At 37.7% G+C, this 25611-nt stretch overlaps 1 protein-coding gene across 1 annotated transcript in view; it reads right to left on the reverse strand.

The window, feature by feature from the left end:
- The window catches only part of Pdk (pyruvate dehydrogenase kinase), a 45118-nt gene that overhangs the window by 6215 nt on the left and 13292 nt on the right, over nt 1-25611 (reverse strand). The window contains exons 2-6 of the mRNA XM_089089498.1: nt 23181-23391; nt 13193-13377; nt 11104-11268; nt 8192-8370; nt 5713-5827 (exon numbers count right to left, since the gene is read on the reverse strand). Coding sequence (XP_088945624.1) covers nt 5713-5827; nt 8192-8370; nt 11104-11268; nt 13193-13377; nt 23181-23391 — 855 coding nt within the window. The remainder of the gene's footprint in view (nt 1-5712; nt 5828-8191; nt 8371-11103; nt 11269-13192; nt 13378-23180; nt 23392-25611) is intronic.

Raw genomic sequence — 25611 nt, forward strand, 5'->3', positions numbered from 1 at the left:
AAATTTTGAACTTTAATGCTGGAATTCTTGTCCTTCTATTTTTAAGTAATTTTAAGTAATAAATCATTTTGAATTCTCAACAATTTTCTTTCTACAGGTCGTAAAATGTCTTGTATACCTGAATTTCACGCAACTATAGCTTCTGTAATGTGTAACTATCTCAGAAGACTCATTGGTCCAACAAAGCCACTTAAACAGTAAAAAATCATTCCAAAATCACTTGGATATCACTTTACTTTGCACTGTTTCCTGTTCAGTATCGTTAATTCACGTTACCGTAATACATCACGGCGCTTTTAATGCAGTTAGGATTCTTTAGATGTCTTTCAAAAATTTACTACTACTACTAACAAATCTTCGCAGCACCAAGCCATATGAGGCCAACAAAGCTGCGTACGCTCCTCCTTCACGCCAATCTATTCAAAGCTTTCTTCTTTACCCCATCCCAAAAAGTTCAATTTTCATTTCAATCTTTCTTTGCGACCTCTTCGCGCCCCATTCGGCCACGACCTGCTTTTTGTCTGGCCCAGACTGATGGCATAAAAGAACAATCCTTGGCAATCTGTCACCCTTCACCCGTAAAATGCGTTTTAGCCGTCTCAACAACATTTCTAGAGGGATAGAACAACATTTTTAGTACCACTTTTGTTTGACAAACGGGCACCTAAAACCACCCCTAGATAACACTCATCTGGAAAACATTTAACATATTCTCCTCTGCCTCTCCAAGCACCCATATTTCAGAAACATACACAACCACTGTCATTATCCAAGCTGCCAATACTCTCAAAACCTCAAAAAATTACTCATTTTCCTAACATTTTATCCAGGACGTTCAAATCATCTGTACAAATTAGGTCTAGAAGAGTGTTACCTCCCATTTGATTCCAGGCTCTCAAATAGTCTTTGCCCTGTTCTTTAGGATAATGTCTATCAAAATACTTCATATAAACACAACCCTGATTAACTCCTGATTCAACACCAAACCACATCCTAGCCTCACTTTCTACTTGAACTGTAGCAATATTGTTCTAGTACATAGTAATAATGGCTTTTATGCTTATATCATAGAAGGATAGGACATTCACTAAGGATCTTCTATCGGCTGAGAACTAAGGCGTTTGATAATTCCGTTACTTCTTAGTTATTAATCTAAGGATGATAATTTGATCAACTGCTCCTCTCCCCATCCTGAAAACATACTGTTCTTCTCTTTAAACTTTATCGACAGCATCTCTTAGTCTAATAAGTACCATCATGCTAAGTACTTCTACTTCCTACAAAAACCTAGCTATTTGCTATGCTTCTATAATTACCACACTCGCTCTTATCACCTATCCGTATATAACCTTCCCGTATATAAATACGGGTTAGCGCGAATAAAATTAGCGATTCGCCTTAATTGTAGTAAATCCTTGAAAGTCATATATGCAAAACTATACTGAAATTTAAACTAACATTCTTATGGTACTAAAATAATAATTACAAGAACCCTTATATTTTAATGTTCAAAAGTTAAGATCTTAAAGTCTTAAAAGCACCGCATTCTCCAATATGGATATAAAGTTTTTATGTCCTAACAGCCCCATGTTTTCTTTTCTACTCTTAAATAGTAACATTTTTTATTGTTTAAAAAAATAGAGTTGTGAGAAAGTCAAACTTTAGCGTAAAGAGCAAGGCGTTGAGGAGGGGACAGCCCCTTTCATATACGGAATCATTTCTGTTCGTTTTAAGTTTTAATGTCGCTCTCAGTTAAAAAAAGCTTGTTTTTTTATTTAATTTCTGAACGTTTTTGAATAAATACATGTTTTGATCTTGGCTCACAGTACATGAATAACTAAAACAAAATTTTCATATTAATTTACTTTTATTTGGTTAAATGGCTTTCTCGAAACTTGTTTCATTTTATTTACGAACGTTTTTATTAGTAATAAATACACGTAATTACGAATTAACTTACGTAACGAACTTCTATATTCATATATTTTTAATACGTATATTCGGGGGTTCACCCCATAGTCAATACCTTGCTCTTTAAGCTAAAGTTCGAATTGTGTCCCAATTCTAAAAAAATGACCGCTTAATCACAACGTCCGTTAATTAGAATAAATAGCTATTATGAAAGTACTAAAAAAATCCCTGACTTAAAGAGTGAGGTATTGAATAAGAGGTGAACCCAAACATATAGATTATATTTTCCGTTCGTTTAAAGTTTTGATGTTGCTGCTGCTGCAGTTGAAAAACTTGTTTTTTTTATATTTAATTTCTGATCTTTTTTTAAATAATGCTGGGAAATCCGGCGTCCCCTTCATAGCAATGTCCCTTCCCCCATGAAAACTTCCTCCATGAAAAGATCCTCCCACATAACCCCCGACCCCAGGCACGTACGCAGGAATTTGTTTCGGGGGGGGGGGGGGGGGGCCAATTTGTTTCGGGGGGGGGGGGCAAATCCTTCAAACGCATTATTCTGTGAGAAAAATCAGAAAATTATGGGAAAATGAAAAAAAATCGTGAGATTTCGGGGGGGGCGGGCCCGGAGCCCCCCCTGCGTACTTCCCTGCCCTACCCCCCCCCCCCCACTACCAGGAAAAATCTCCCCTGAAAACGTCTGTACTGTATACTTCCCAATAACCATTACTATATGTTAACATTGGGTAAAGTTCATAACTTTCAGCCCTCCTCCTGGGGGCTTCGAGGGATTAAGTCATCCTAAAAGACATAGTTATAATATTTTCGACCATGCTGAACAAAATGGCTATCTCAAAATTTTGATCGGGTGACTTTGGAAAAAAATGAGCGTGGGAGGGGGCCTAGTTGCCCTCCATTTTTTTGGTCACTTAAAAAGGGCACTAGAACTTTTAATTTCCATTCCAATTAGCCCTCCCACGATATTCTAGGACCACTGGGTTGATACGATCACCCCTGGGAAAAAAAAACAACAAAAAAAAAACAAAAAAAAAACAAATAAATACCCATTCGTGATCTTTCTTCAGACAAAAAATGGAAAATTCCACATTTTTGGAGATAAGAGCTTGAAATTTCTACAGTGTGGTTCTCTGATACCCTTCATCTGATGGTGTGATTTTTATTAGGGCTATATAACTTTTAGGGGGTACTTATTTCTTTTCTTAAAAATCAGCCAAATTTTCTCAGACGCATAACTTTTTATGGGTAAAATTAAACTTGACGGAGCATATATATATGAAATAAGAATTGAAATCTGATTCTTTTTATGTATCTATTGGTATAAAAATTCCGTTTTTTAGAGTTTCGGTTACCATTGAGCCGGGTCGCTCCTTACTTACTGTTCGTTACCACGAGCTGTTTGATTAGCTAACAATACAAACGTTAAGGGAATCGCAAAATAGTTTTCTTTCCTTATAAGCAGAGCAGTTCCTAGGGTTGGCGGTGCTCGGGGAACAATTAATTACAGCGACCTCCTCCCGTCTCAAATATAAGCACAAAAGCCAAATCAAAGTGAAATTTTTTATTAAAGTGGACAACGCCCCAGCCGCAACACCTGGGCAACTGCCTCGGTTAACTCCTGTTTAACGACTCTGTTTACAATACCTTCTAATGAGACAATTGAGAAAGAAACAACACATCATCCTTACTCTCGCAAAACTGTTTAAGCTTTGAATCAGCCACGAGGGAACAATTTTTGTCAAAAGACACAGCAAGATAAGATGATTGAAAATATAAAAAGTTTTTTTGGGGTGGTGGCCTTTTCCAGTGTTTTTCAGTTTCTTATCTTTAAGCTGACACAAAGGCACACAGGGGTGCTAATTCACGAAAATAAAGGGAGGGGCAAGGGTTTTTTTTTCAATGAAGATATAAAAAATGTACTTTTCAAAGTTTCGGTGTGAGGGGATGGTGATTTTATTTTTCGTTTTTTCGATGAAAATACGCCCCTTGCCTCTCAATGATTGCCCTTGGTCCAATGGTAAATCTTAGGGGAGGAGGTATTTCCTGTTTCCTCCTGTACGTAGAAAAATTTATAAGGATGCTTGATTTGACAAATATCATCTTTCTACCTCAAAAACACCCAAACTCTTAATTTTATTTTATGATTCATCTTTCAAGGTTCTTGGCAAACTTCGCTGAGCGGGACTTTCATTTTGTTCAAGCAAATAAACAAGCATCATCTACATGGCGCTAATGAGGATTGAGGAACAGAATTATCAATGAGAAAATATGCAATTTAGTGCACGAAACGAAATGTAACGATTTTAAAGGACATTTCACACATTAATGAAATTAGGGAACTCTATTAAAGAATCAATAAAATAAATATATGCAGGTTGTTTAATTAAATACCTTTTTGGAAGAACAAAAGAGTTTTCGAGAAATTTAAAATGTTTATCGCACAGTAGAGCATTGTTGCGAAGCCATCGGTGTTGATACATGATCCAAGCGCCTAATGTTTTTCAATAAAGAGCGCAGTATGCTATCCAAATTCGCAGAGGGTTTTTATACCTTAATTTAGTGATACGTCTTATTATATTTCAAATATTTTTAAGTTTATAATATATATTTTTGGTGTTTCAAAAATAAACAAGAAATTCCAGCATAACATTAACGAAAAATAAAAATGAAGACACGACGAGAGAAAAGACACGGAGTTATTCAACTGTTATAATCATGCCTTAATATGATTAATTAATACTCTCATGTACAACTTCACAAGCAGAGATGCAGAAGCACTCATACATTAAATATAACCGAGCGGAAGCCATAAGACAGAAAATAAAATGAAAAGACCAGGAGAGAAACTAATAACCATAGTCATTAGAATCATTATCGCAGATGGACTCATATGCCTGAGTTGAAGGTCAGGCCACAAAGCTTTCTTGCCTAAACACACACAGACACACACAAAAAAAAACTACTGAGCAAGTCATGACCTCCCGGGCATGGTATTTTGAGATAGAACATGTTTATCTCGGTTTTTCTTCTTTGTAGAAAACCCTTCCTTGATAGTCTCCATCATTGTTTTTCTCAATCCCCAGCTTCAGACCCCCTTGGGATGGCAGTACTCGCCCCTCAAAAGAAAGGAGAGAGAGGGCTTATCGATCTCTTTTTTCCCCTTTGTAGAAAAACCTTCCTTGGTAGTGTCAAGATGTCCACCGTTTTTCTTCGCCATGAGCCTCCCCCCTCAGTTTCAGACCAGCTTGGACAGGCAATACTCCTCCTAAAAAGAGAAGGGAAAGTCACTCATCAATCTGCAACAATCAGCAACAAGTGCCACTTGATCCTCGGAACCGGTATAAGCATAATAACTTCTTTCTCTCACCTCGGATTGCTCCCTAAGGGACTTTTTCTTGTGCCACCTTCAGTGGTTCAGATGTTCAGGAGGATTGACCCACTGTATATGGTTCTGGTTGCCATTGCCGGTGGCTTCAGTCCATCCAATCTCGGCCGTGTATTCCACAAGATACCCTGCCTCGGGGTTAGACACTTGACAAAACGTCCACAGCACATCTTTTTATATTACTTTTGAAAGCATTAACAGTTCTTTAAACATTGCTCGGAACTTTTTACCAAGATTCAGGTCCCTAGGCGCGAAAAGAATATTCCGAACGTGACGAGAGTGGCATTAATATCCCAAAAACTCTTTACAACTGACTCATTCCTTCAATGATACAAAGGAGGTAAACGCTATATTTTTAAGGCAATGCTATTGCAAAGAAGTAAAAGAAAAGAGAAACTGACCTGCAAGAGGTGTATCAGTCGCATCTCCAACTGATGGTCGTGGAGCAGTACTGTAGGTATACTTGAAAAGGAGGGGCACAGTAGAACGAGGCATACCACCTCCTCTGTCCATTATCTAAAACGTAGCATACATTTAACGTGAATACATTATACCCATGCAGAGGAAAACATATGTAATAAGTAAGGCCAAAACTACCCCTCTCCCCTTGAAATAAAACAACAATAGTTAAACTCTTCAATGAACAATTATAGTCTCTTGTCAAATGACATCGTGCTTTTTTTCCCTGAATTTCAGGCATACATTCAAATCACGAAGAAAGAAAATAGGAGTGGTACGAATCAAATTCACTTGTTAAATAGGCAAAAAACAAATAAATACAGATTAGTTACTAAGATTATTTGACATTTTTCTTTTCCAACAAAATCTATTTTGAAGTTCAATTGGTGCTACGGTAAAGGTTAAATCTAATCATTTATTAGGACGTACAATGCTTGATCTATCAAATATTTTACAAATAATATTGTAGTTATATTTTATCCTCTCTTCCCTTCTTCCCTGGCCATATAGTCTTTCGGGGGGGGGGGGGAGGGGACGTACCTTTTTGGGCATTTATGATAATTTATTGTTGAATAAATGAACTCTGAACATTTAAAGTTCAATGAAAAAAACAACGATAGGTATTTTAAACATTTAACTAATTTAGCGGTGCACCGTTAAAAATGTAGTTTTCTACGTTTGAGGCGGGGGGGGGGGGCTGTGATCTGGACTACGTTTGAGTCGGGGGAGGGGAGGGGCTGTGATCTAGACCCACCTCCATTAGGTATGAATTTGCTCAACATACTATAAAGTCAGATTTTTACCCCGCTACTTTGAGGTTATATCAGTAAGATCTACTTGTAGACTAAGCTATTATGTCACCTCTCTAGAGGTGACAAAAGGGTACAGACAAATCCGAAGGACTTTTCTGAAATATATTCGACGGTGGTAAAGACAAAACTGTTAGTTTTTCTTACCAAAGGTCACAAATATCTGAGCAAACATTAAATAGATCAGTATTAATCTATGCAAGTAACAGAATAATATAAATAAATAACATGATTACATTAAATGCATTACAATCTACTGCATAGCGGTTGACTATTGAATTTATTATAACGTTGAAATGCAAATGTGTTCTTTAAGTATTTGCCCTGCAAGTAGGGGCTCAAATGACCAACTACATTTGCTTTGATGGACTCGAAGGCAGTGGCGGCAATTCACAAAATGGGGGGGGGGGGGGTGTAATGTGGTTTTAAAGATCTGGAAGTTTTCTTTTTAAACGAAAATATCAAAATGACATTTTTCAATAAGAATACCAAAAGAGGTGTTTCTCCAAATCTGAAGGGGAGGTGGCAAAAGCCTCCTCCTTAGCGTACGATACTACAACTAATAGTGTTAGCGATTTAAGATAGCTAGGCGATAAGAACACCTCTAACTTGTATAAAGGGTGTTTGTAAAGCAGGATACGGACAGATAACATGCAAGTCTTTCTCCAAAAATTTCTTTGGAGCGAGGGTGTTTTGAGACGCTTATTGGGGTTAGACACCTACCTTCTCTGATTCAAGCAGATTTTGTATAGAATAATTTTTCCCAATACTGTTGCCAATGTATCATCTTGGCGGTACCAGCACATAAAAGATTTTATCCTCACGAGAAAAGATGTGACAAAAAATAATATTTTCTTCGTATTTTCGGATGAAAATAAAAGTATTAACGAATCAAATGGTTTTTATTTTCATGAAGAACAGTTGGCAGTTTAGAGGAGAATACGATTCCTCGACTTATTTCATTTAATTTTTCAAACTCGTTGCTTAGCAGCAGTAATCCTACACAAACGATTATCCATTATCAATAATGTAATTAAAATATTTTTAAAATTGTCCATTAAGCAAAATTATCGATAAATATAGAACAGAAAAAGAGCTCAAGCACAAGACGCAAAGATATAAAGTTGCCAACTCAAAAAAATGGTAAAAATATTACTTTCCAATTTTGTACTTAAGCATCAGATATTAAATAATGCAGTCAAGTATTACTTGAGTTTTAAGCAAACCCGTTGTTCTTAAGCCAGACACGTAATCGGAGGAAGATATCGAGATTTTAATGATTTTTGAAATAAGGTTTAATAAAAAAAAAATAAGCACAATTTAATAAATAAGACAGTTATATTGTATTTCCCTCTGTCAAGTAATCTACCACACAATTTAATGTTTTTTTTTGTGGAGGGGGTATCAAGGCTAGATAGTACACTTCAGAGCCACAAATCTCAATTTGAGCCGAGGACTCATCACAGGGTTTGAACTTAGCAGGATGTATATAACAATAGTGAATTTTGCCCGAAAGCTGACATCATTCTGAAATTTTGTGTTTACTTTTTTATATGAGGCAAAAACAAGAAGAAGAAGAAGAAAAAGAAGGTATTAAAAATATTCCACTTGCCTTAATAGTCACATCTTCATCTCCCTTCACAACGAGAACTTCAACAGGTGGGTAAGAATAAGCGGCAGTTCCATGATGTTCCATCACAGCTCTAAGTGCGTTCTTGAATAGTTCAAATAGAATATGATACAAATGAGAAGGTACGTACACAATCTGGATGGGAATTCCATTCTCTTTCTCTGTAAAATACAGCACAACATTATCAAATTCAAAAGATCAAATGCTTAGCCTATAATTTGCAATGCTTAGCTGAAGGAGTAAATGCCTAAGAAACAGGGTTTTTTGGGACTGCAGATTCATCTGGAACAATCCCACTAGGAAAGTTCTTCTATCAAAGGCATCCATTGATTCCTCTAAACAAAGGTTCAAGAGATGCAAGAATTAACCGACAAAAAGACTAGCGGTAGCCAGCATACCAAGCTCTAAAAATGGGTGCGACACCACAAAATGTGTTATAATTGTCAACAAAAGTAAATAAATTCAACTCGTTGACAGTATTTCAGCTAAAACCGTGTTCAGACCTAAATTCAACCGTATTTAGGTTGATGTAATTTTCCAAATCAACTCGGGAGAGGTCCAAAAATACCTCGTGTGAATACTATCCCAGATCATTTTCTAGAACATTTCGAGTGACCAAATTTAAGTTCTTAAAAAACCCTTTGCACAGAAATTCTGAATAGCCAGAGGTACGACAAAATAGACAACTGCAAACATCGTCTTTGTGCCATAAAATTATAAAGAAGAATAGTCGAAATAAAAACTGACAGGAATTCTAATAATAATAATAATTATAAAAACATCAGATCTATATACTCGTGTCCAAAACACGCATCTTGTACGACAAGATTCTCATTCCTCGCGGCATACAATTAAGACGATTATTTTATTAACGGTTTACAATACAAACGACCCAAATGCTTTACTAGAAATATCTCTTCCTTTTTATTTAATTATACGAGTATTTTCCATCAGTTACTACACCGTTACTTGAAGATATATAAAAATCGATGGTAACTCTCAGCCTCGGAAAACGAACTATAGACCCCTTACAAAAGAAATCCCAAGCTAAAACGACAAACTTCTAAGGCACTGAAGTATTCAAGGCATTGGAAAATAAACTGTTTTAATCGTACTATGAATGCAGATTTGAGGTCAAACCAAAGAAGTATGTGTTACTCTTTGGTGCATTTGGCTCATTTTTTGCTAAAAATTCGTTAGATATTCCAGGATGCCAAACATGGTAAGCATCGTAAACCATAAGACACTTAAAGAAGAAGAAAATCTTCAAACAGAACAAAACACGAAACAAATTGAAACACAGGTGTGGAAATAGACACAGGCGTCGGGTACCAACACCAGAGCTACAACAGAAGAATTTTACAAACAAGAAAAGAAAAAAATTCAAGTCTATCCTACTGTATTACGACAATTTTCCGTCCTTTAATGAAGCAAGATTTGGGTTGTATGTCAGATTTATTAACGATTGCATCTGGTATTTACTTTTCCATTTTCTCTCAACAGCAAAAGACAAAAAATCACAATCAAATCCCTATGATGGATGCCATGAGTTTATTAATTTTAAGAATTTATTCTGCTAGTGCAATAGATACTGTCATGCTTTTTGGTCCTCGCCTTTTCCCTCATTAAATTGAAACTCCACAACAAGTAAAATATTTTGTAGTCTAATATGCGAACCTGCCCAATATGTGGTATTTTGGCGAATGGAACCGGACATTTTCGTTTCAGGTGCAATGAATTGGTGAATTTAAGACGTGGTTTGTTTAATAGGGGTAATGATGGGCTGCTATTGATGATAGTGAAAATAGTTGTGACTCGATAAATGCCACCTAATTAAAATTGCTTCCTGATATCAGGCACGTATGCGATTTTTTTTCCGTAGGGGATGGGGGCAGAAGAATTTAATCTGAATGAAAAATTAGCAATTCAAACCCTAAAAGTGTGTCATTGATTTTTTATTTTAATTTGTGAAATTTGTGATTTTTATATTTGTGATAAGTTGTTTTATTAAACAGCTTATCATAGTCATTATTTCTCCGCAAAGATTTAAGATACTGCCATAATTAGCAATTCAAAACAGTCGTTTCCGCTCTTCTTTTATTTAATTTATTTTGGTAGGAAAACGTTGTTGAATCAATAAGGGTAAACATAGTTGAAAAGAAAAGAGAGGAAAAACCGATATTCAACTTGAAAATCGGTTTCAATCTACATGCAGCATCGTATACATAATCTGGTCACTGGTATAAAAGGCTCTCCAACAACCAAATAGTTTGCAGTTAAATACCTCACTTTAACATAATTTATTATCTTCAGCCTATTACTTTTTTTCCTTTTATATCAGTATTTTTGTTTGCGAAACATAAGGCGTTTCCAAAAATATTTTTTTCGATGTAGAAAAGAAATATCTGTCCAAAATCAAAACACACTCCCATCGCATAAGCAAGTTTCCAGCAATTGAATTCTACTAAATTACAGGAACAGTGACGAAAAGACGTGTTTTCTATCCAACAAGGACAATTAAAAAATAAGACATCCAGTGTTCATTACCTCAGGTTTGAAAATAAAAGAATCCCCCCCAAGAGTTAAAAAATACGTCTTTTTGGTGTTTCATTGAAAAGAAAATCGTTCCCAGATTTTAAAAATACCATTTCTGGCAGCTACATTAAAAAAGAATCCCTGCCCCTCCCCCACCCACATTTTCATGAAATGGTGCCACTATCAAAGATGTCACCAATTGATTTAATAGCTGTTCATGGTTCATCTATCTAAAGCCTGACTTTCTGTACGGAATGTGCTGTGACTCTGGACGGACAGTCTCAAAATTGCAGAATGAATCAAATTGCCTCATGCCCATTAGTCCGTAAAACAGCACAAATAAAGAAAAGAGAGCTTACTGTTAATGGCGGCAACTTTGAGATCAGGCGATGCTAAATAATATCTTTCGCACAGAAAACGGGCATTTTCATAGGCATCTTTAACCACATCAACAACGTCACAATACGGATCGATGCATCCAATGTGACGCTTGTTCTGATTTAATGTTTCTCCAAATAACAGAGCTGTAAACAAAATAATTAAATTAACCTCTAACTTCTCAAGCCCTTTATTTGAGCACTCTATTTACTTAAGTAGCGTTCGCATGAAAGTTCAGCAACACTTTCATGCCTATACAAGTATGTCTGGCCATGCACTTCCTTAAGCAAGTAAGGTCGGCCAATCATAGATGTGAACGGCACTTCTAAGCACAGATGATAGATATATTACAAAGGAGGCTTCCCGATTGTTTGAATTTATAATCCTAGACACATAGTTCTAGACCAGTCGTTCCCAACGGACATACCCCACCTAGGCATTTCTAAAATTCTGATGCCCCCTCAAAATATTTAAATTTTGTTATTCAAACGTTTACGTATATTCACCAGAAGGAAGCTTAAAAGGCCAGTAACTTGGTATCTTTGAAAAAAAAAATCGCCTGAATACAATACGTTTTATATAATATACGACGTCTTTACAATACTATCATGTATATTTTTTGGTCTTTAAATGCATTGAATGTGACGTCATTCACATACAAAATGTTTCATCTTAATTAGCGCTCGAAATTATATTCAGCCAAAGGGTGCACGTCCTGCCGATGACCCACCATAATATGGCCTGCGCCCCACGTTGGGAATCACGGTTCTAGACTCTAGAACTGGATACTTAGCTGCAAATTATTGCATCCAATGACCGGATTTTACATGTGAACTGTGCCTGAATTTTAATATCTATTCAGACCCCAACATAAGTTGTTCAAAACTTCACTCTGTGTCCCAGCCCACTATCTAGGGCTTATAAACTCGGAATACAACAAACTATACCAGTAACGGTCTACTTACTTGTGAAAACATAGAAACGGAACTCTATTAAAAGCTTGAATCGTTGTCTCTTACTATTGAGGACTCAGGCTCTGAATGGAAATTTCTGTCGGGGGGGGGGGGGTACACATATCTTAAAAACACATCAACAATCTGTTTATTTTCATCATCAGGTCGGATTTTTTTTTTGGGGGGGGGGGGTCAAATCCGGTAACCCCCTCTGGATACGGCCTTGCCACAGCTACTTTTTTACCCACTCTGAACGCAATCATTCAGACCCTTAATCGTCTACAAATCTTATAAAGCTGTATAATTGGACCAGAGTATCATTTTTGTCCCCTTCCACTATTCAGGGCTCATGATTCTAAACGTAATTATTTATCCCAGTAACCTTCTACCTGTTTGTTGCATATAAAATCGGAGCTCTATTGAATACACAATAGGCCCTATTCAGAACTTCCTTCTGTTTTTATTCAAACCTCACCATTCTGAAAGCAATTGTTTATCTAAGCGATGATCCAAACGAAGACCTAAAACTATCCTCAGACAACCCTAAGGAAAACAACGATAGTAGTATCTAGTATCCTAATCTTAGTTGCAAGATAATGCTAAGATGGTAAGTAAGATGCTCACTTGGACGATGTGCTATTATTCAGCAATTGCTGAAGAAATCTATCACTTTCGCAGGCGGACAGAACGACGCTCATCTGGCTTTGTTTTGATATATTCTCTGTAGCTTTTAAGAAAACCTTTTTGTTTATTACAGTCTTCTACGCGTTGTGCCCCCTCCGTATATTTCATTTTGCATATTTTCTTCATTCCCGTATAATAGTTTTTTTTGTAGATATTCTAATACAAAGCCTTTACAGGAGGAGATGACAGGAAAAAAAATACAGCCTGCAGCTGCTTAATAAGGTGGCTCAACTTCGATACACAACACACAAACTTGTTTTCGGCAGTCTGTGAGCGACAGAAGTACTCTTATCAAGTATCAATGTCTCAGCAAATATGACAATATACTGCGTAAATGTCTGTGAAGTTACTAAGGGATTTTTTCTCACTTGCAACCCCCCCCCCCCCAGTATGTGCCTATTCTCAGTCAAATAAATTAACTATTTCTTCTCACCGTGTTGGTTTATCAGCATACGGATACCAATCCTGGACATATAAAGTCGATCAAGAAAATACTGAATTTTGTCATCAGTGTCATTGTCCACATGCATGGATTCACTAAGCTCAAGGACTCCTTGAGCCATAGTTGGGACCACATCGGAGTGACGATTACGAATCTTGTCCAATGCAACTGCAAACCTTAAATTGCAATATTAATAAATTGTTTTAAACTTTTAAAGATAATTAATTAGATTTTTCGCAAAACAGTAAATATAATTAATAAAACCAGAAAATTCAAAGAAACTCGCATATATTTCGGACTGAAGCTCAAAATGTTTGCGAATAAAGGATCTTGGTTATTTCATGAACGCTTATGGCATGAGCAGACAAAGGATATGATACGGACTCATACTGCGCTAGTTTTATTAGAAAATAACTATTTTTCATACACAACTACTACTAACAACTTACCAAAGCACAAAGCCACCTGAGGCCAACACAGCTACACACACTCCTCCCCCATCCCAATCTGTTCAAAGCCTCCCTCTTTACACCCTCCTAGGAAGTTCCATTTCCCTTCAATCTCTCTTTATTACATCTTTCCACCCCAACCGCGGACGACCTGCTTTTCGTTTTAGCCCTAGACGGTTGGCCGAAAAGGACAATCTTTGGCAATTATTCATCCTAGTACAGGCAAATGGAGGTTTGACCCGAAACAAATTGCAACAGAAATGATTCTTACACCATCTTGTAGAGAAAAAAAAACTGAACAACATATCCATTTTCGCATATTCTGAGTCGACGCAAAATAACGGTGTTTTGGCTTTTAATGCGATTTTTTTTACGTTTTCCGGAAAAAAATATAATTTTAGTATCCGACCGTTTTTCTTGAAATGAAGTATGATTCTGATGCAGAATGACAAGCTGAGACAGAAAATGAAGTCCGATTGGGTGTCTGGTGCAAAACAAAAAAGTTTCACTATCATCAATATGCGTTGCGGTAATTTTTGTAAAGACAATCAATCGGCACTTGTTATTCAACAAATGATCGGTTGTTCGTAAAAATACCTGAACTAGGCACTAGTCTAAGACACTTCGAAGGCTACGTAATGCAATAAAAATGAAAATCGTCACATTCATCACTCAGTGTTTTAAAGATTTCAAAGTTTATTCCCAAGATTTGACTGAGAAATCAATTAGACGAAGACCTCAAGTAATGCCAGAAAGTCGAGTAGAAAACTAGTTCCGGTCAGTGACAGTCATAACCTTTATTTAAATTCGCCATCTACCCCGAGAAAAAATTTTATTCGAAATTCCGCCATCTAACAGTCGAGTAATACTTTCCGGTGAATCTGCTAGTGTTCTGATGAATGATTAGCGCAGGTAAGAAGTCGTTTTTTATAAGGGTGGTTCGTAACTTAATACTTTAAAAGTTTAAAGTATAAATTATTGTACTTTACTGCTTTGCGTAAATTTCTTTGATGTTTCATGTCAGTTGAAGTTTTTTGTTTTTTTTTTTTTGTTTTACAGCGACATCTATTGAGAAGACAATCGTCCCCTGAAATACACCTTGTACCAACAGGTGACCTCATCATCACGACAGGTTAACTTTAAAAGTAGTTGCAATAGAAGTAGTAGTAGTAAATGTTGCACTAACAGTAGCGTTAGCAGTAGTGTGCGCATATTGCCTTTTGATGAGACGATATTTCCCCTTTAAGCATTCTCTGAAAGTTCCAACTTAATACCCCAATTAATTCTTGAGCTAGGCTATTTTGACGCTGTGCATGCACACAGCGTCTTTGGATTTAGTTCAACTTTCCCCTCAGTATTGTAAATGGAGAAGTATGATAGTAGTAGCTCAAGTAGTATTGGTAGCATGCAAATATTGTCTTTTGATCATATCCCTTATCATTCCCTGAATTTTCCCAATTAATATACTTACTTATTCCTGTGTTTCACCCTTTTGACAATCTGTGTAAACATAACGTGTTTTCATTTAGTTCAACACTTTCCTCAACATTCTCTGTAAGGCTCATTTGAATATCCCTCGTCTTCTTGGAAAGTAAAGTTCAAACAAACATAGCCCTCTCAATAACGTATCCATGTGCAACAATGAAGTAATTGCCTTGCCTATAGCCGTTGTCTTGAAGACTTTGGGGACGTTGACATCCCTAGAGACATTATTACTGGACCTTTCAACAAGGCTGAACAAAAGAAATCTCTTAAAATTTCGATCAGATATGTTTTGCTTAATAACTCTTTTTTTTTTTATAGCGAGATGTCTACTCAGTTGGAGCACTGCAGAATCTGCAAAAGAAATGTCGAAGACGACTCACATTACACGATTATTACACAGAAAGGAGCTGCCGGAATTAACCAATCTAGTCAGATGCGAAGGGATACCGTTGTGGTCACTGCCGGACAGAAGGTCCATGAGTTATGCAGAAAAAATTATACACACAGGCGTAACATTGACAATGACACTCAAAGGCGAAAGGATGAGTGGCTAGCTAAAATTTCCACTGCCAAGTGCGAGTTGCGGTCGAGTACTTCACAGTTCAGGTTTAACGAGTGTTGCTTGTTTTGTGGCTGCCCTGTTGACCTCTCAGCTTCACACCGGAAAGGCTCAGATGTTTTCTGCGTTCGGACCATAGACTTTGACAAAACAATTAAAGAAACATGCGAACTGAGAAATGATGACTGGGCAGTCAGTGTTTACCGAAGGATATGCACCGTCCCAGACCTTCATGCCGCTGATGCCGTGTACCATCAGCTTTGCAGCAATAACTTTCGGACAAGCCGAGGGATTCCATTCAAATACGAGAACATGAAATGTGAGCCTGAGAAAAAGAGAAGAAGGTCAGGCAGACCAGAGGACGAGGTGAAAACGGATGCTTTCATAAAAGCGATGCAGTTTCTTGAAAGGAATGACGAAGAACAGACAACAGTCAGTGATGTAGTTCAAAAGATGCGTGACGCTCTTGAAGTGGATGTTGAACCTTACAGCAATGTTTATATGAAGAAAAAGATTCTCGAGCACTTCGGTACTAGAATTCTCATCTCGACTGTCGACGGAAAGTCGAATGTAGTGACTTTCACGGATACTGCATCATCAATCTTAAATCAGTATTATGTGGAAGCAAGATCTGCAGATCCCGAGAAGGAAAAAGCACAGTTGCTTTGCGCTGCAGCGAAACTGTTGAAAAACGACATAAAAGGCCTACAGACAAACAAAGACGACTACGACGTTTTAGAAAAACTGTCAACCACTTCAGAAGCTGTGAACTTTGTACCTGACAGCCTCAGACTTTTTCTTCGGGAAATATTTGTTGGGAAGACCGTAGACCTCAAGATTGCTAGTATTGGTCATGCGATCATACAAGCAGCTAGACCACAAGCTGTAATTGCACCTCTGCAAATAGGTCTGGGTGTACAGATGCATCATCACTTTGCGTCGCGATATCTCATCGACACTCTGAACGCAATGGGATTCTGTTCGTCGTACTATGAAGTTCGGCGATTCGAAAGATGTTCAGCCATCAGCGCAGTTGAGGATCTGGATGAAATTCTCCCTGGCGGGTTTATTCACCACGTTGCCGACAACGTGGATCATGATATCTGCACTCTCGATGGCAACAATACTTTCCACGGTATGGGTATCATTGCCTCTGTGACACCAGCGTCAACTTCTGCTAGAATACGCATTCCTAGGATTAATCCCACTGCCGATGACATAAGAAATGCTCAAAAGATACGCATTGTGCACCATAAATCAGACGATTCCATACTCTCGCGAATCAGATATGAAGGTCTGAGAGATTTTCAACCAGTTGTTAACTCTACCCTTGAAATCCTCTGGCATTCCTCCTGGTACCTGAAAACTCCAAGACCGGGTTGGAATGCCACGCAGCAAGCACTTATGGTGGGGACTCACCCAGGGAAATCGTCTATTGTTTTCCTCCCAATGATCGATCACCCAGCTAGTGACGACACCTGTATTTACTCCACTTTGCTTTTTATTGTAGACCAGGCCATACGACATGGATTTACTGCCGTCGTAACCTTTGACCAACACTTGTGGTGGAAAGCCATGAAAATGGTCGAAGCGGCTTCACCCGGACGTGCACTTTCAAAAGTCGTCCTGAAACTTGGCGGATTCCATACCATGATGAGTTTTCTTGGAGCAGTGGGTTACATCATGGATGGGTCAGGACTCAGAGAGGTTCTTGAACACGTGTATACGCCCAATACTGTTCCCCACCTTCTCAGCGGAAAAGCGATCGCTAGAGCAGTACGTGGACATTTACTTATTGACGCTGCGCTACACGCCATTCTGCTTTCTGAGGTTTTTGCCGACAACCAAGCTAGTGATGATGAGCCAAGACTACAATCCGAAGAAATTGTGGAACTCAGAAACCTATACGAGAAACTGATGAATAAGGAAGTAGTTACTGAGGTTGCAGAAGTCAATCCTTCCTTAGAAAAAATACAGGAATTCATCAGCAGAAAGAGAAAAGAACTGCTCCAGTGTCGAACATCAAAGCTTTGGTTCCAGTATTTGGACATGGTTGCGATTCTACGAAACTTTGTAAAAGGAGAACGATCTGGGTCATGGGAGCTCCATTTGAAGTCTACCTCAGACATGTTACCTTACCTGGCGGCTGCAGGACACAACCACTATACGAAATCATGCCATCTTTACCTCCAGCGAATGGACAAGCTCCAAGATACCCATCCTACGGTCTACCAGGCTTTCCAGAGTGGCATGCATGTAGTAAGACGTTCTGATAGATTCTGGGCTGGACTCTCCACAGATCTTGTCATTGAACAGGAGCTTATGCGCTCTCTTAAAACCTGTGGTGGCCTTACCAACGGCAGCGGCATGACAGAGGCTCAGAGGTCCTTATGGGTTTTGTCGCGACCAGTCTGCTCTACAGTAAACCTTCTGATGGAACGTATCTCACAAATTCTGTACGTTACAAGCGATCAGCACAAGGAGATGTCAGTGCCGATGCAACTGAGAGACTGCAAAGATACGCAGACTATTATCGAGTTTCTGGAAAGGGGTTCACCATTTGAGGGAGATGTTCAGTTAAGAAGCATAGCAAATGGTCTAACTGCCTATCCGTCTGCCAACGTTGATTCTGCCAAAGATGTTGGCCTAAAAGTCATTGACGCCATGTCTGGACTGGTGGTCTCTGACTTTGTGTTTCGACGAAAATAACAGGCAATCCAGATGACCACAAAGCAACGACAAAGCGGATACTGAAAACGACTAGACCCGACTCTTCTTTTTCAGAGGTTTATCATGATCGCGAAAAGGATCAATCTTACGGAAACTGAGTACTTTCAACACGAACTGTGTTCCTACCCAGCGTCACTTTTTGACAGCTCCTGCATGCTCCGGACTGCGAACAAACCAGAACTTGCGAAGGCCATAGCCCAGGCGTGCAACCTTGAGAAGCATTCATTTCCCCTCCCCGAAGGCACTCGATATATCCTAGACGGAAGAGCTCTGCTGCACAGGATACCATGGACAAAAAATGAAAGATACCTCGAGATTCTAGACCATTATGCAACTTACGTGACAGGAAAGTACCCTTCTGCCACTATCGTTTTCGACGGCTACGATGGTGGGGCTTCCATAAAAGATATGGCTCACTCGTTGAGGAGTCGTACAGTTGGCCGTGAGATCTTCTTCACAGCAGATATGCAGCTCAAGGTGAAGAAAGAAGAGTTCTTATCTTGCAAGAAAAACAAAGCCAGGTTTATCTGCGCTTTGGCTGATCATCTCCGTGCAAAGGGTGTCTCTGTCTCCCAGGCATCAGGTGACGCAGATGTCACGATTGTGGAAGCTGCTGTTGCCTCTTCACGGTATCACGACACTGCCGTAGTTGGGGACGATACCGATCTATTGGTTCTCTTATGCTACCACTGTGACTTGTCAAGCAAGAAACTATTCTTCGCACTTGAGCCAAAGTCGAATAAAGCTCCCCGAATATGGGACATACACACCCTGAAAGAGAAGCTGGGACAAGATACTTGTCATCTGATCCTTTTTGCTCACGCCCTGTTAGGCTGTGACTCTACTTCTCGAATCCATGGTGTGGGAAAAGGTCTTGCACTGAAGAGGCTGATAGAAGACAATGATTTCCGAACATCAGCTGCAGTGTTCATGCAGAAGTCCGCTTCGAAGGAGGAAATCAAGACCGCTGGTGAAGACGCCCTGCTGATCATATACGGTTCGTCGAAAGCAGGGAACTTGAACAAACTCCGCAGAGAAGTTTTTGAAAAGAAAGTGACAACGGCAAACTCTTTTGTTCACCCAGAACATCTGCCACCAACTTCTGATGCAGCCAAGTTTCATAGCTATAGAGTTTTTTATCAAGTTCAGGTATGGACCGGAGAGCCTGATCCGGATCTGAAAGCCGAGGAATGGGAATGGAAGAATAAAGATGACTCCTTGTACCCATTAACAACTGACCTCCCACCAGCCCCGAGTTTGCTCCTAAAGATCGTGAAGTGCTCCTGTCGTGTACAGTGTAGTTCAGCGAGGTGTAGCTGCTTTAAAAACGGCTTATTTTGTACTTCAGCATGCAGAACCTGCAAGGGAACAATGTTTTCCAACTCCCCAAAAATCGACAGCAACAATGATGAAGAGAACCTAGAACCCTAGTCGTTAATCCATTCCAAATGAAAAAGTTGTGAAACTAGTCGGAATCTGATTCTCTATTTTGTATTTTTTATAAGATTGATTCTATTTAATAGACTGTGAAGATTAGACACTATGGGTTGACCCTAAATTGTATACGAAGAGTGTTTTAAGTGTGATTTACGATACTGACCACTGAAAACCAGTTCGGTTTGTAATTCACTTTCCCTAATTATTTTCTAAAAAAATGTAGATCATTCATTAATGATTACGATTTTTTTTTCTGTTTCAGTGAACAACCTATTTGATTCTATTTTCTATCTCAGCTCGTGATTCTACGTCAGAACCACACTTTCATTCAAGAAAATCGGGCTACAACGAAAATTGTATTTTTTAGGCGAAAAAAGTCGAAAAAATACAGTTACTTTTTGTATGGTGCTTCTTACGCTAAATCCGACTTCGTTTTCGGTCTCGCCATGTTATTTTGGGTTAGAATCATACTTCCGTTCAAGAAAAACCGATGTCCACGAAAATTGCGATATTTATTCGAATAACGAAAAAAATAGCATTAAAAGCCAAAAAACCGTTATTTTGCGTCGACTCAGAATATGCGAAAATGGATATGTTGTTCAGTTTTTTTTTCTCTACAAGATGGTGTAAGAATCATTTCTGTTGCAATTTGTTTCGGGTCGACCTCTTTTTGGAGCTCATTTTCCTGTACTACCACAGAACGTGCTCTATCCACCTCAACCTACTCTCATTATAGCCCTAGAAAGCTGGATTGAACCACATTTTCCGTACAGCCTACTGTTTGAAATACAGTCAGTCAGCCGGGTACCCAGAACAATTCGCAGGTAATTTCTTTGAGAAACATCTAGCAAATCTTCATCTCACACTCGAGAAGTGGAGTTAGGTTAATCCTAATGAAAAATACAAAAATATGATGAAAATACAATGCTTCAGTAACAAAATTATGAAAACTACAACTAAGAATTAAAGTAGGAGGGCCGCATAGAACGGGTTATATTAAATACCTAACCCAACCAAAATACCATCTATATATATATATATATATATATATATATATATATATATATATATATATATATATATATATATATATGTATATTACATATGTATATATATATATTACATATATATATATATATATATATATATATATATATATATATATATATATATATATATATATATATATATATATATATATATATATATATATATATATATATATATTATGTATAGGTATTTAATATAATGCTTTCTGGACGGCCTGCTTTCCATAATTCTTTGTTGTATTTTCTATAATTTTTTTACTAAAGTATTATATTTTCATCTTGTTTTAGTATATTTCATTATGATTAACCTAACTTCACTTCTTTGGTGTTGTCGATATAACACGTAAGTACCGAAATGAATTTGGAGGGGGCTAAAAAAATATAAAGGCAAAATATAAGGAAAGTAAGTGCAATTTGAGTAACAATCTCAAACAAGGGCGGATCCAGGATTTTTTTTTCGGGGGGAGGGGGTACTAATTTTTGACTCAGTTTTGGACTAATTATACTGATTTTTACCTAGGTTTTACTAATATTCGACTTATTTTAGACTCGGTCAAAAATTTCGGGGGGGGGGGGTTCAAACCGGGTAACCCCCCCCCCCCTGGATACGGCCTTGATCTTAAAACTTAAGAAAGGCGAATGAGCCCAAAGCCTTCCCGGTACTTGTGTATTATTCCGATCACACTCAAAAAGTGAAGTTAGGTTAGTCATAATGAAATATACCAAAAAAGGGTGAAAGTACAATACTTTAGTAACAAAATTATAGTAACTACAACAAAGAATTATGGAAAGCAGGCCGCCCAGAACACATTAAATTAAATACCTAACCTAACCCCCTCTATATTTAAATATTTAATTAAAATATACCTGCATCGTAGTTTATTTTAAGAAAGAATCAGCTGATTATAACCAAAAGCGAGAAAAAAAAAAAAAACTATGATCAAACAAGGCAAACTTCTTAAGTGCATTCGGGATAATACACAAGTACCGCCTCCACCTCGTCACCATACCAGATTATAATTATTTTATTTTGCTGCTGCATATATGTTCTTGAAGGCTTTTGCCGATTAATCTATTTATCTAGAATGGTCTGCCAAGGCTTTACCCAGCGACTGCATATACACAACAGTTGTCTCTAAGGAAGAATATTTGCTTTTGAATTATTTCATGTTTCTTGAAAATTTGCGCTTGTTTTAACAAACAAACAAATCAAAAAGTAAACATAGAGCAAAATTTGGACGATTACCTAAGGACATCACCAAGTCACAACAACCTTAGGTAATATCCTAAGTAAACATAACACTAATTAATAAATTACGTAATTTATGACATTTGAAAAACTGATTGGGCAAAGGTCCAAGTCAATCGAATAAGACACACCTTCATATGTTCACTGGGTGAAACTGATAGTCTAATTATTAATGAGTTCGCTATAAAAGCATTATCGTAACCTATGGGTCTATTGTTTAATGAATTGGACGATAATTATAAAATATATTATATACGACACATTTGTTCCTGCGAAGAAGGTTTTTAGGTCCTTGAGATATACGGGCAAAACCGATTTTAATGTAGACAAATCCAATTTCAAACTACTTTTTTAAGCAAAAAAACGTATTATGAAGGAGAATGTAAGACAGAGAACCATAAAAATACAGGTCCATACCGTTAGTTTTTTTTTGGAGGAGCGCCCCTCACATGGTTAAAATCCCTACATACCTCTCAAAATGAATAATGAGTTATTTCTGAGCAGAGCTAATGTTAGCCCGAGTTGATATGTACAGAGTTGGTGAATAATATTAAATGAATAAGTTGGTGAATGATACAAAGAGAATATAATTTCCTATTATTCCAGGGTAAGATTATGCTTTAGTTTCATTGGCTTACATCCGTGACGTTTTCCTTTTTTTCTGGAAATAACCCCACGTCATTGAAACCTGATTGGTCTTAAAACCACCTAAGCGAAAATTTCAACCACTAAAAAGAACGAACAGTTTTGGAGCTACATGATTCTTGCAAATAGCCTAGGTCTTCTGATCCTCTGTAGTAGTTGAACATGTCAAATCACAAACTGCTTTCATGCAACAACATTAATCTAAAACCTAAAATAATGGAAATTTCGATTCGTGCTTAATGAGACAAAAAAAAAACAATATTAGAATTTAAAAATGCTCATTTTAGAAATGTAAGTGGCGATACTTACAATTTATCAGTTGGCTCATAATTATACCCTGACAGATAAATAACAACAGTTGCTGGAGGTAACTTACGATTGCAACACATTGGAGTCTCCTGAATCTCTATCTGTAAACTCCAACACATCTTTAAAACTGTCCACGTACCATTTATGTACAGTTACAACCGATGGCATCCGTAACAGATCGACAGGTAGTAAATTGATTTCCTTCATGATATTGGCTAAACGAACCGGCAGTTCTTGGCGAAGAAATTCAAAAGAATCTTTCTCGCAAGCATTTTGACCTAGAAATTTAAGTAGTTCTAGAGAAAACACTGTAAGAGATAACTTACGTTTACTAGTTTATATATACATATATATATATATATATATATATATATATATATATATATATATATATATATATATATATATATATATATATATATATATATATATATATATATATATATATATATATATATATATACATATATATATATATATATATATATTACGCAATCGAGGTATGAAGGCAAACAATCGCGCACACTCACAAATTGGCCACGACTTTTTGGTAATAATATAATTATAATAGTTTGACTGACGACGAGATTTAATAATGCGCGATTACTCAAAACAAAAGTAAAACAGTTTTGGCAACAAATTTGGAGTTACTAGATTGCACGGATTACAAATACTGTGTCGAAGAATAATTGAAAGAGACACTAAGCAATTTCACAGACGTTCCCGATCGAAAAAGATAGCCATGAATGGTGTACCTAACTCAAAACTTGTTTCTTCGGAAATTTTTATTTTGGACGGCCATGCTGATTAGCATGGCCCCTAATAAGTTGAATTGTTCTAAAGGTGAATATCAGTGACCCGCGCAGGGACACCAATTAGGAGCACGGGGGGGGGTGCAAATGCCCTCCACTTTTTTGGATTTTTTTTTTATTTCCATTAGGAAAAAAAACATTAAAATACCCCTTCTAGATTTCGAAACGATACCAACCACTGCTTAGTATAGCCCAGACCGACATTTTTTCTGTCTGTTGTTAGTGCCCAGAGTTATCCAACGTGGGAGGGAAGCTCCTCACCCTCTTTATGCAAAAGTTTAACTTTTCCCTGCAAAAATTGAACTCTAGATTTATTCGAACGGGGGTGGGAGGGGTCCAAACTCCTTCATGATCTCTTAAGGCGGGGGATATTGCTTCCAAGAGAGCCCCCTCACCCGCTGATTTCTCAATCTGGCCTCTTATTTCACACTAATAATGCATTCTGCATAAAGAGGAGAGCTATTACCCACTCAGCACCGACATTGCATGCTCAGTCCAAGTTTATTCTTCCAAAGGGGGCAATTTGAATGGTCAAATACACCATCTATAGTGATCAGAAAAACCCCTTACTAAAATCGGAATATTTGGCCTAAAACAATACTTCTTGAAGTCCCCCCCCGCCCCAAATAAGCTGGTCCTACCCGAATTTGGTAGAAAACTATTCAATATTGTGCAACCGATAGGGATACTGTACATAAATTTTTAAGTAGTAATTCATTTGGTTTGAACCGTGTATCAAACAGTTCGTGGTAACGAACTGTAAGTAAGGAGCGACCCGGCTTAATAGTAACCCAAACTCTTAAAAACGGAATTTTGATACAAATAGATACATCAAAAGAATTAGATTTTTATGCTGATTTCAAATATATAAGTTTAATCAAGTTTCGTTCTACCCATCAAAAGTTACGCTCTAGAGAAAATATGCCCTTTTTTCAAAAAAAAGGGGAAGCAACACATAAAAATAATAGAACCTCAATGACAGTCACACCATCAGTATCAGCGTGTCCGAGATCCCTTCTGTAGAGGTTTCAAGCTCCTATCTGCAAAATTGTGTATTTTTTGCCAGAAGAAAGATTACTGATGCGTGTTCTTTTTTTTTTTTTTTAAGGGTTGATTGTATCAATCCACTAGTCCTAGAATATCGTGAGAAGGCTCATTCCAACGGAGATTAAAAGTTCTAGTTCCCTTCTTAAGTGACCCAAAAAATTGGAGGGCAACGTGGCCCCCTCCCACGCTAACTTTTTTCCCGAAGCCACCCAATCAAAATTTTGAGATAGCTATTTTGTTCAGCACACGTGACCAACCTTCTTAGGAAATGAACCAAAACGTCACGTTCCGTGACGTCACGGCAGGTCAAGCACACGTGACCAACCTTCTTAGGAAATGAACCAAAACGTCACGTTCTTTGCACATTCAAATTTATCAGCATACCTAGGATATGCTGAAATTGACGGAGTAATTTTCATCAAGACCGCTTTCCCTTTTTGCGTAGCGTATAAGGTTGCAATACAATATGAACAGATAGAACAGATAGTGGGGAAAGAAAACACATCTTCTTTTTCCGATGAATTTCTTTCTGCGCTGACGAGGGTGAAATTTGGACTCAATGATAATGAGAAGGCACTGCGAGATGGTACTGATTCCTCGCAGGGCGGTTTGGCTACCTAGGAAAAGGGAGCTGGTTTT

Source organism: Artemia sp. Qi Xiang Cuo, chromosome 5, assembly GCF_049724085.1.
Source record: "Artemia sp. Qi Xiang Cuo chromosome 5, ASM4972408v1, whole genome shotgun sequence".
Lineage (NCBI taxonomy): Eukaryota > Metazoa > Arthropoda > Branchiopoda > Anostraca > Artemiidae > Artemia > Artemia sp. Qi Xiang Cuo.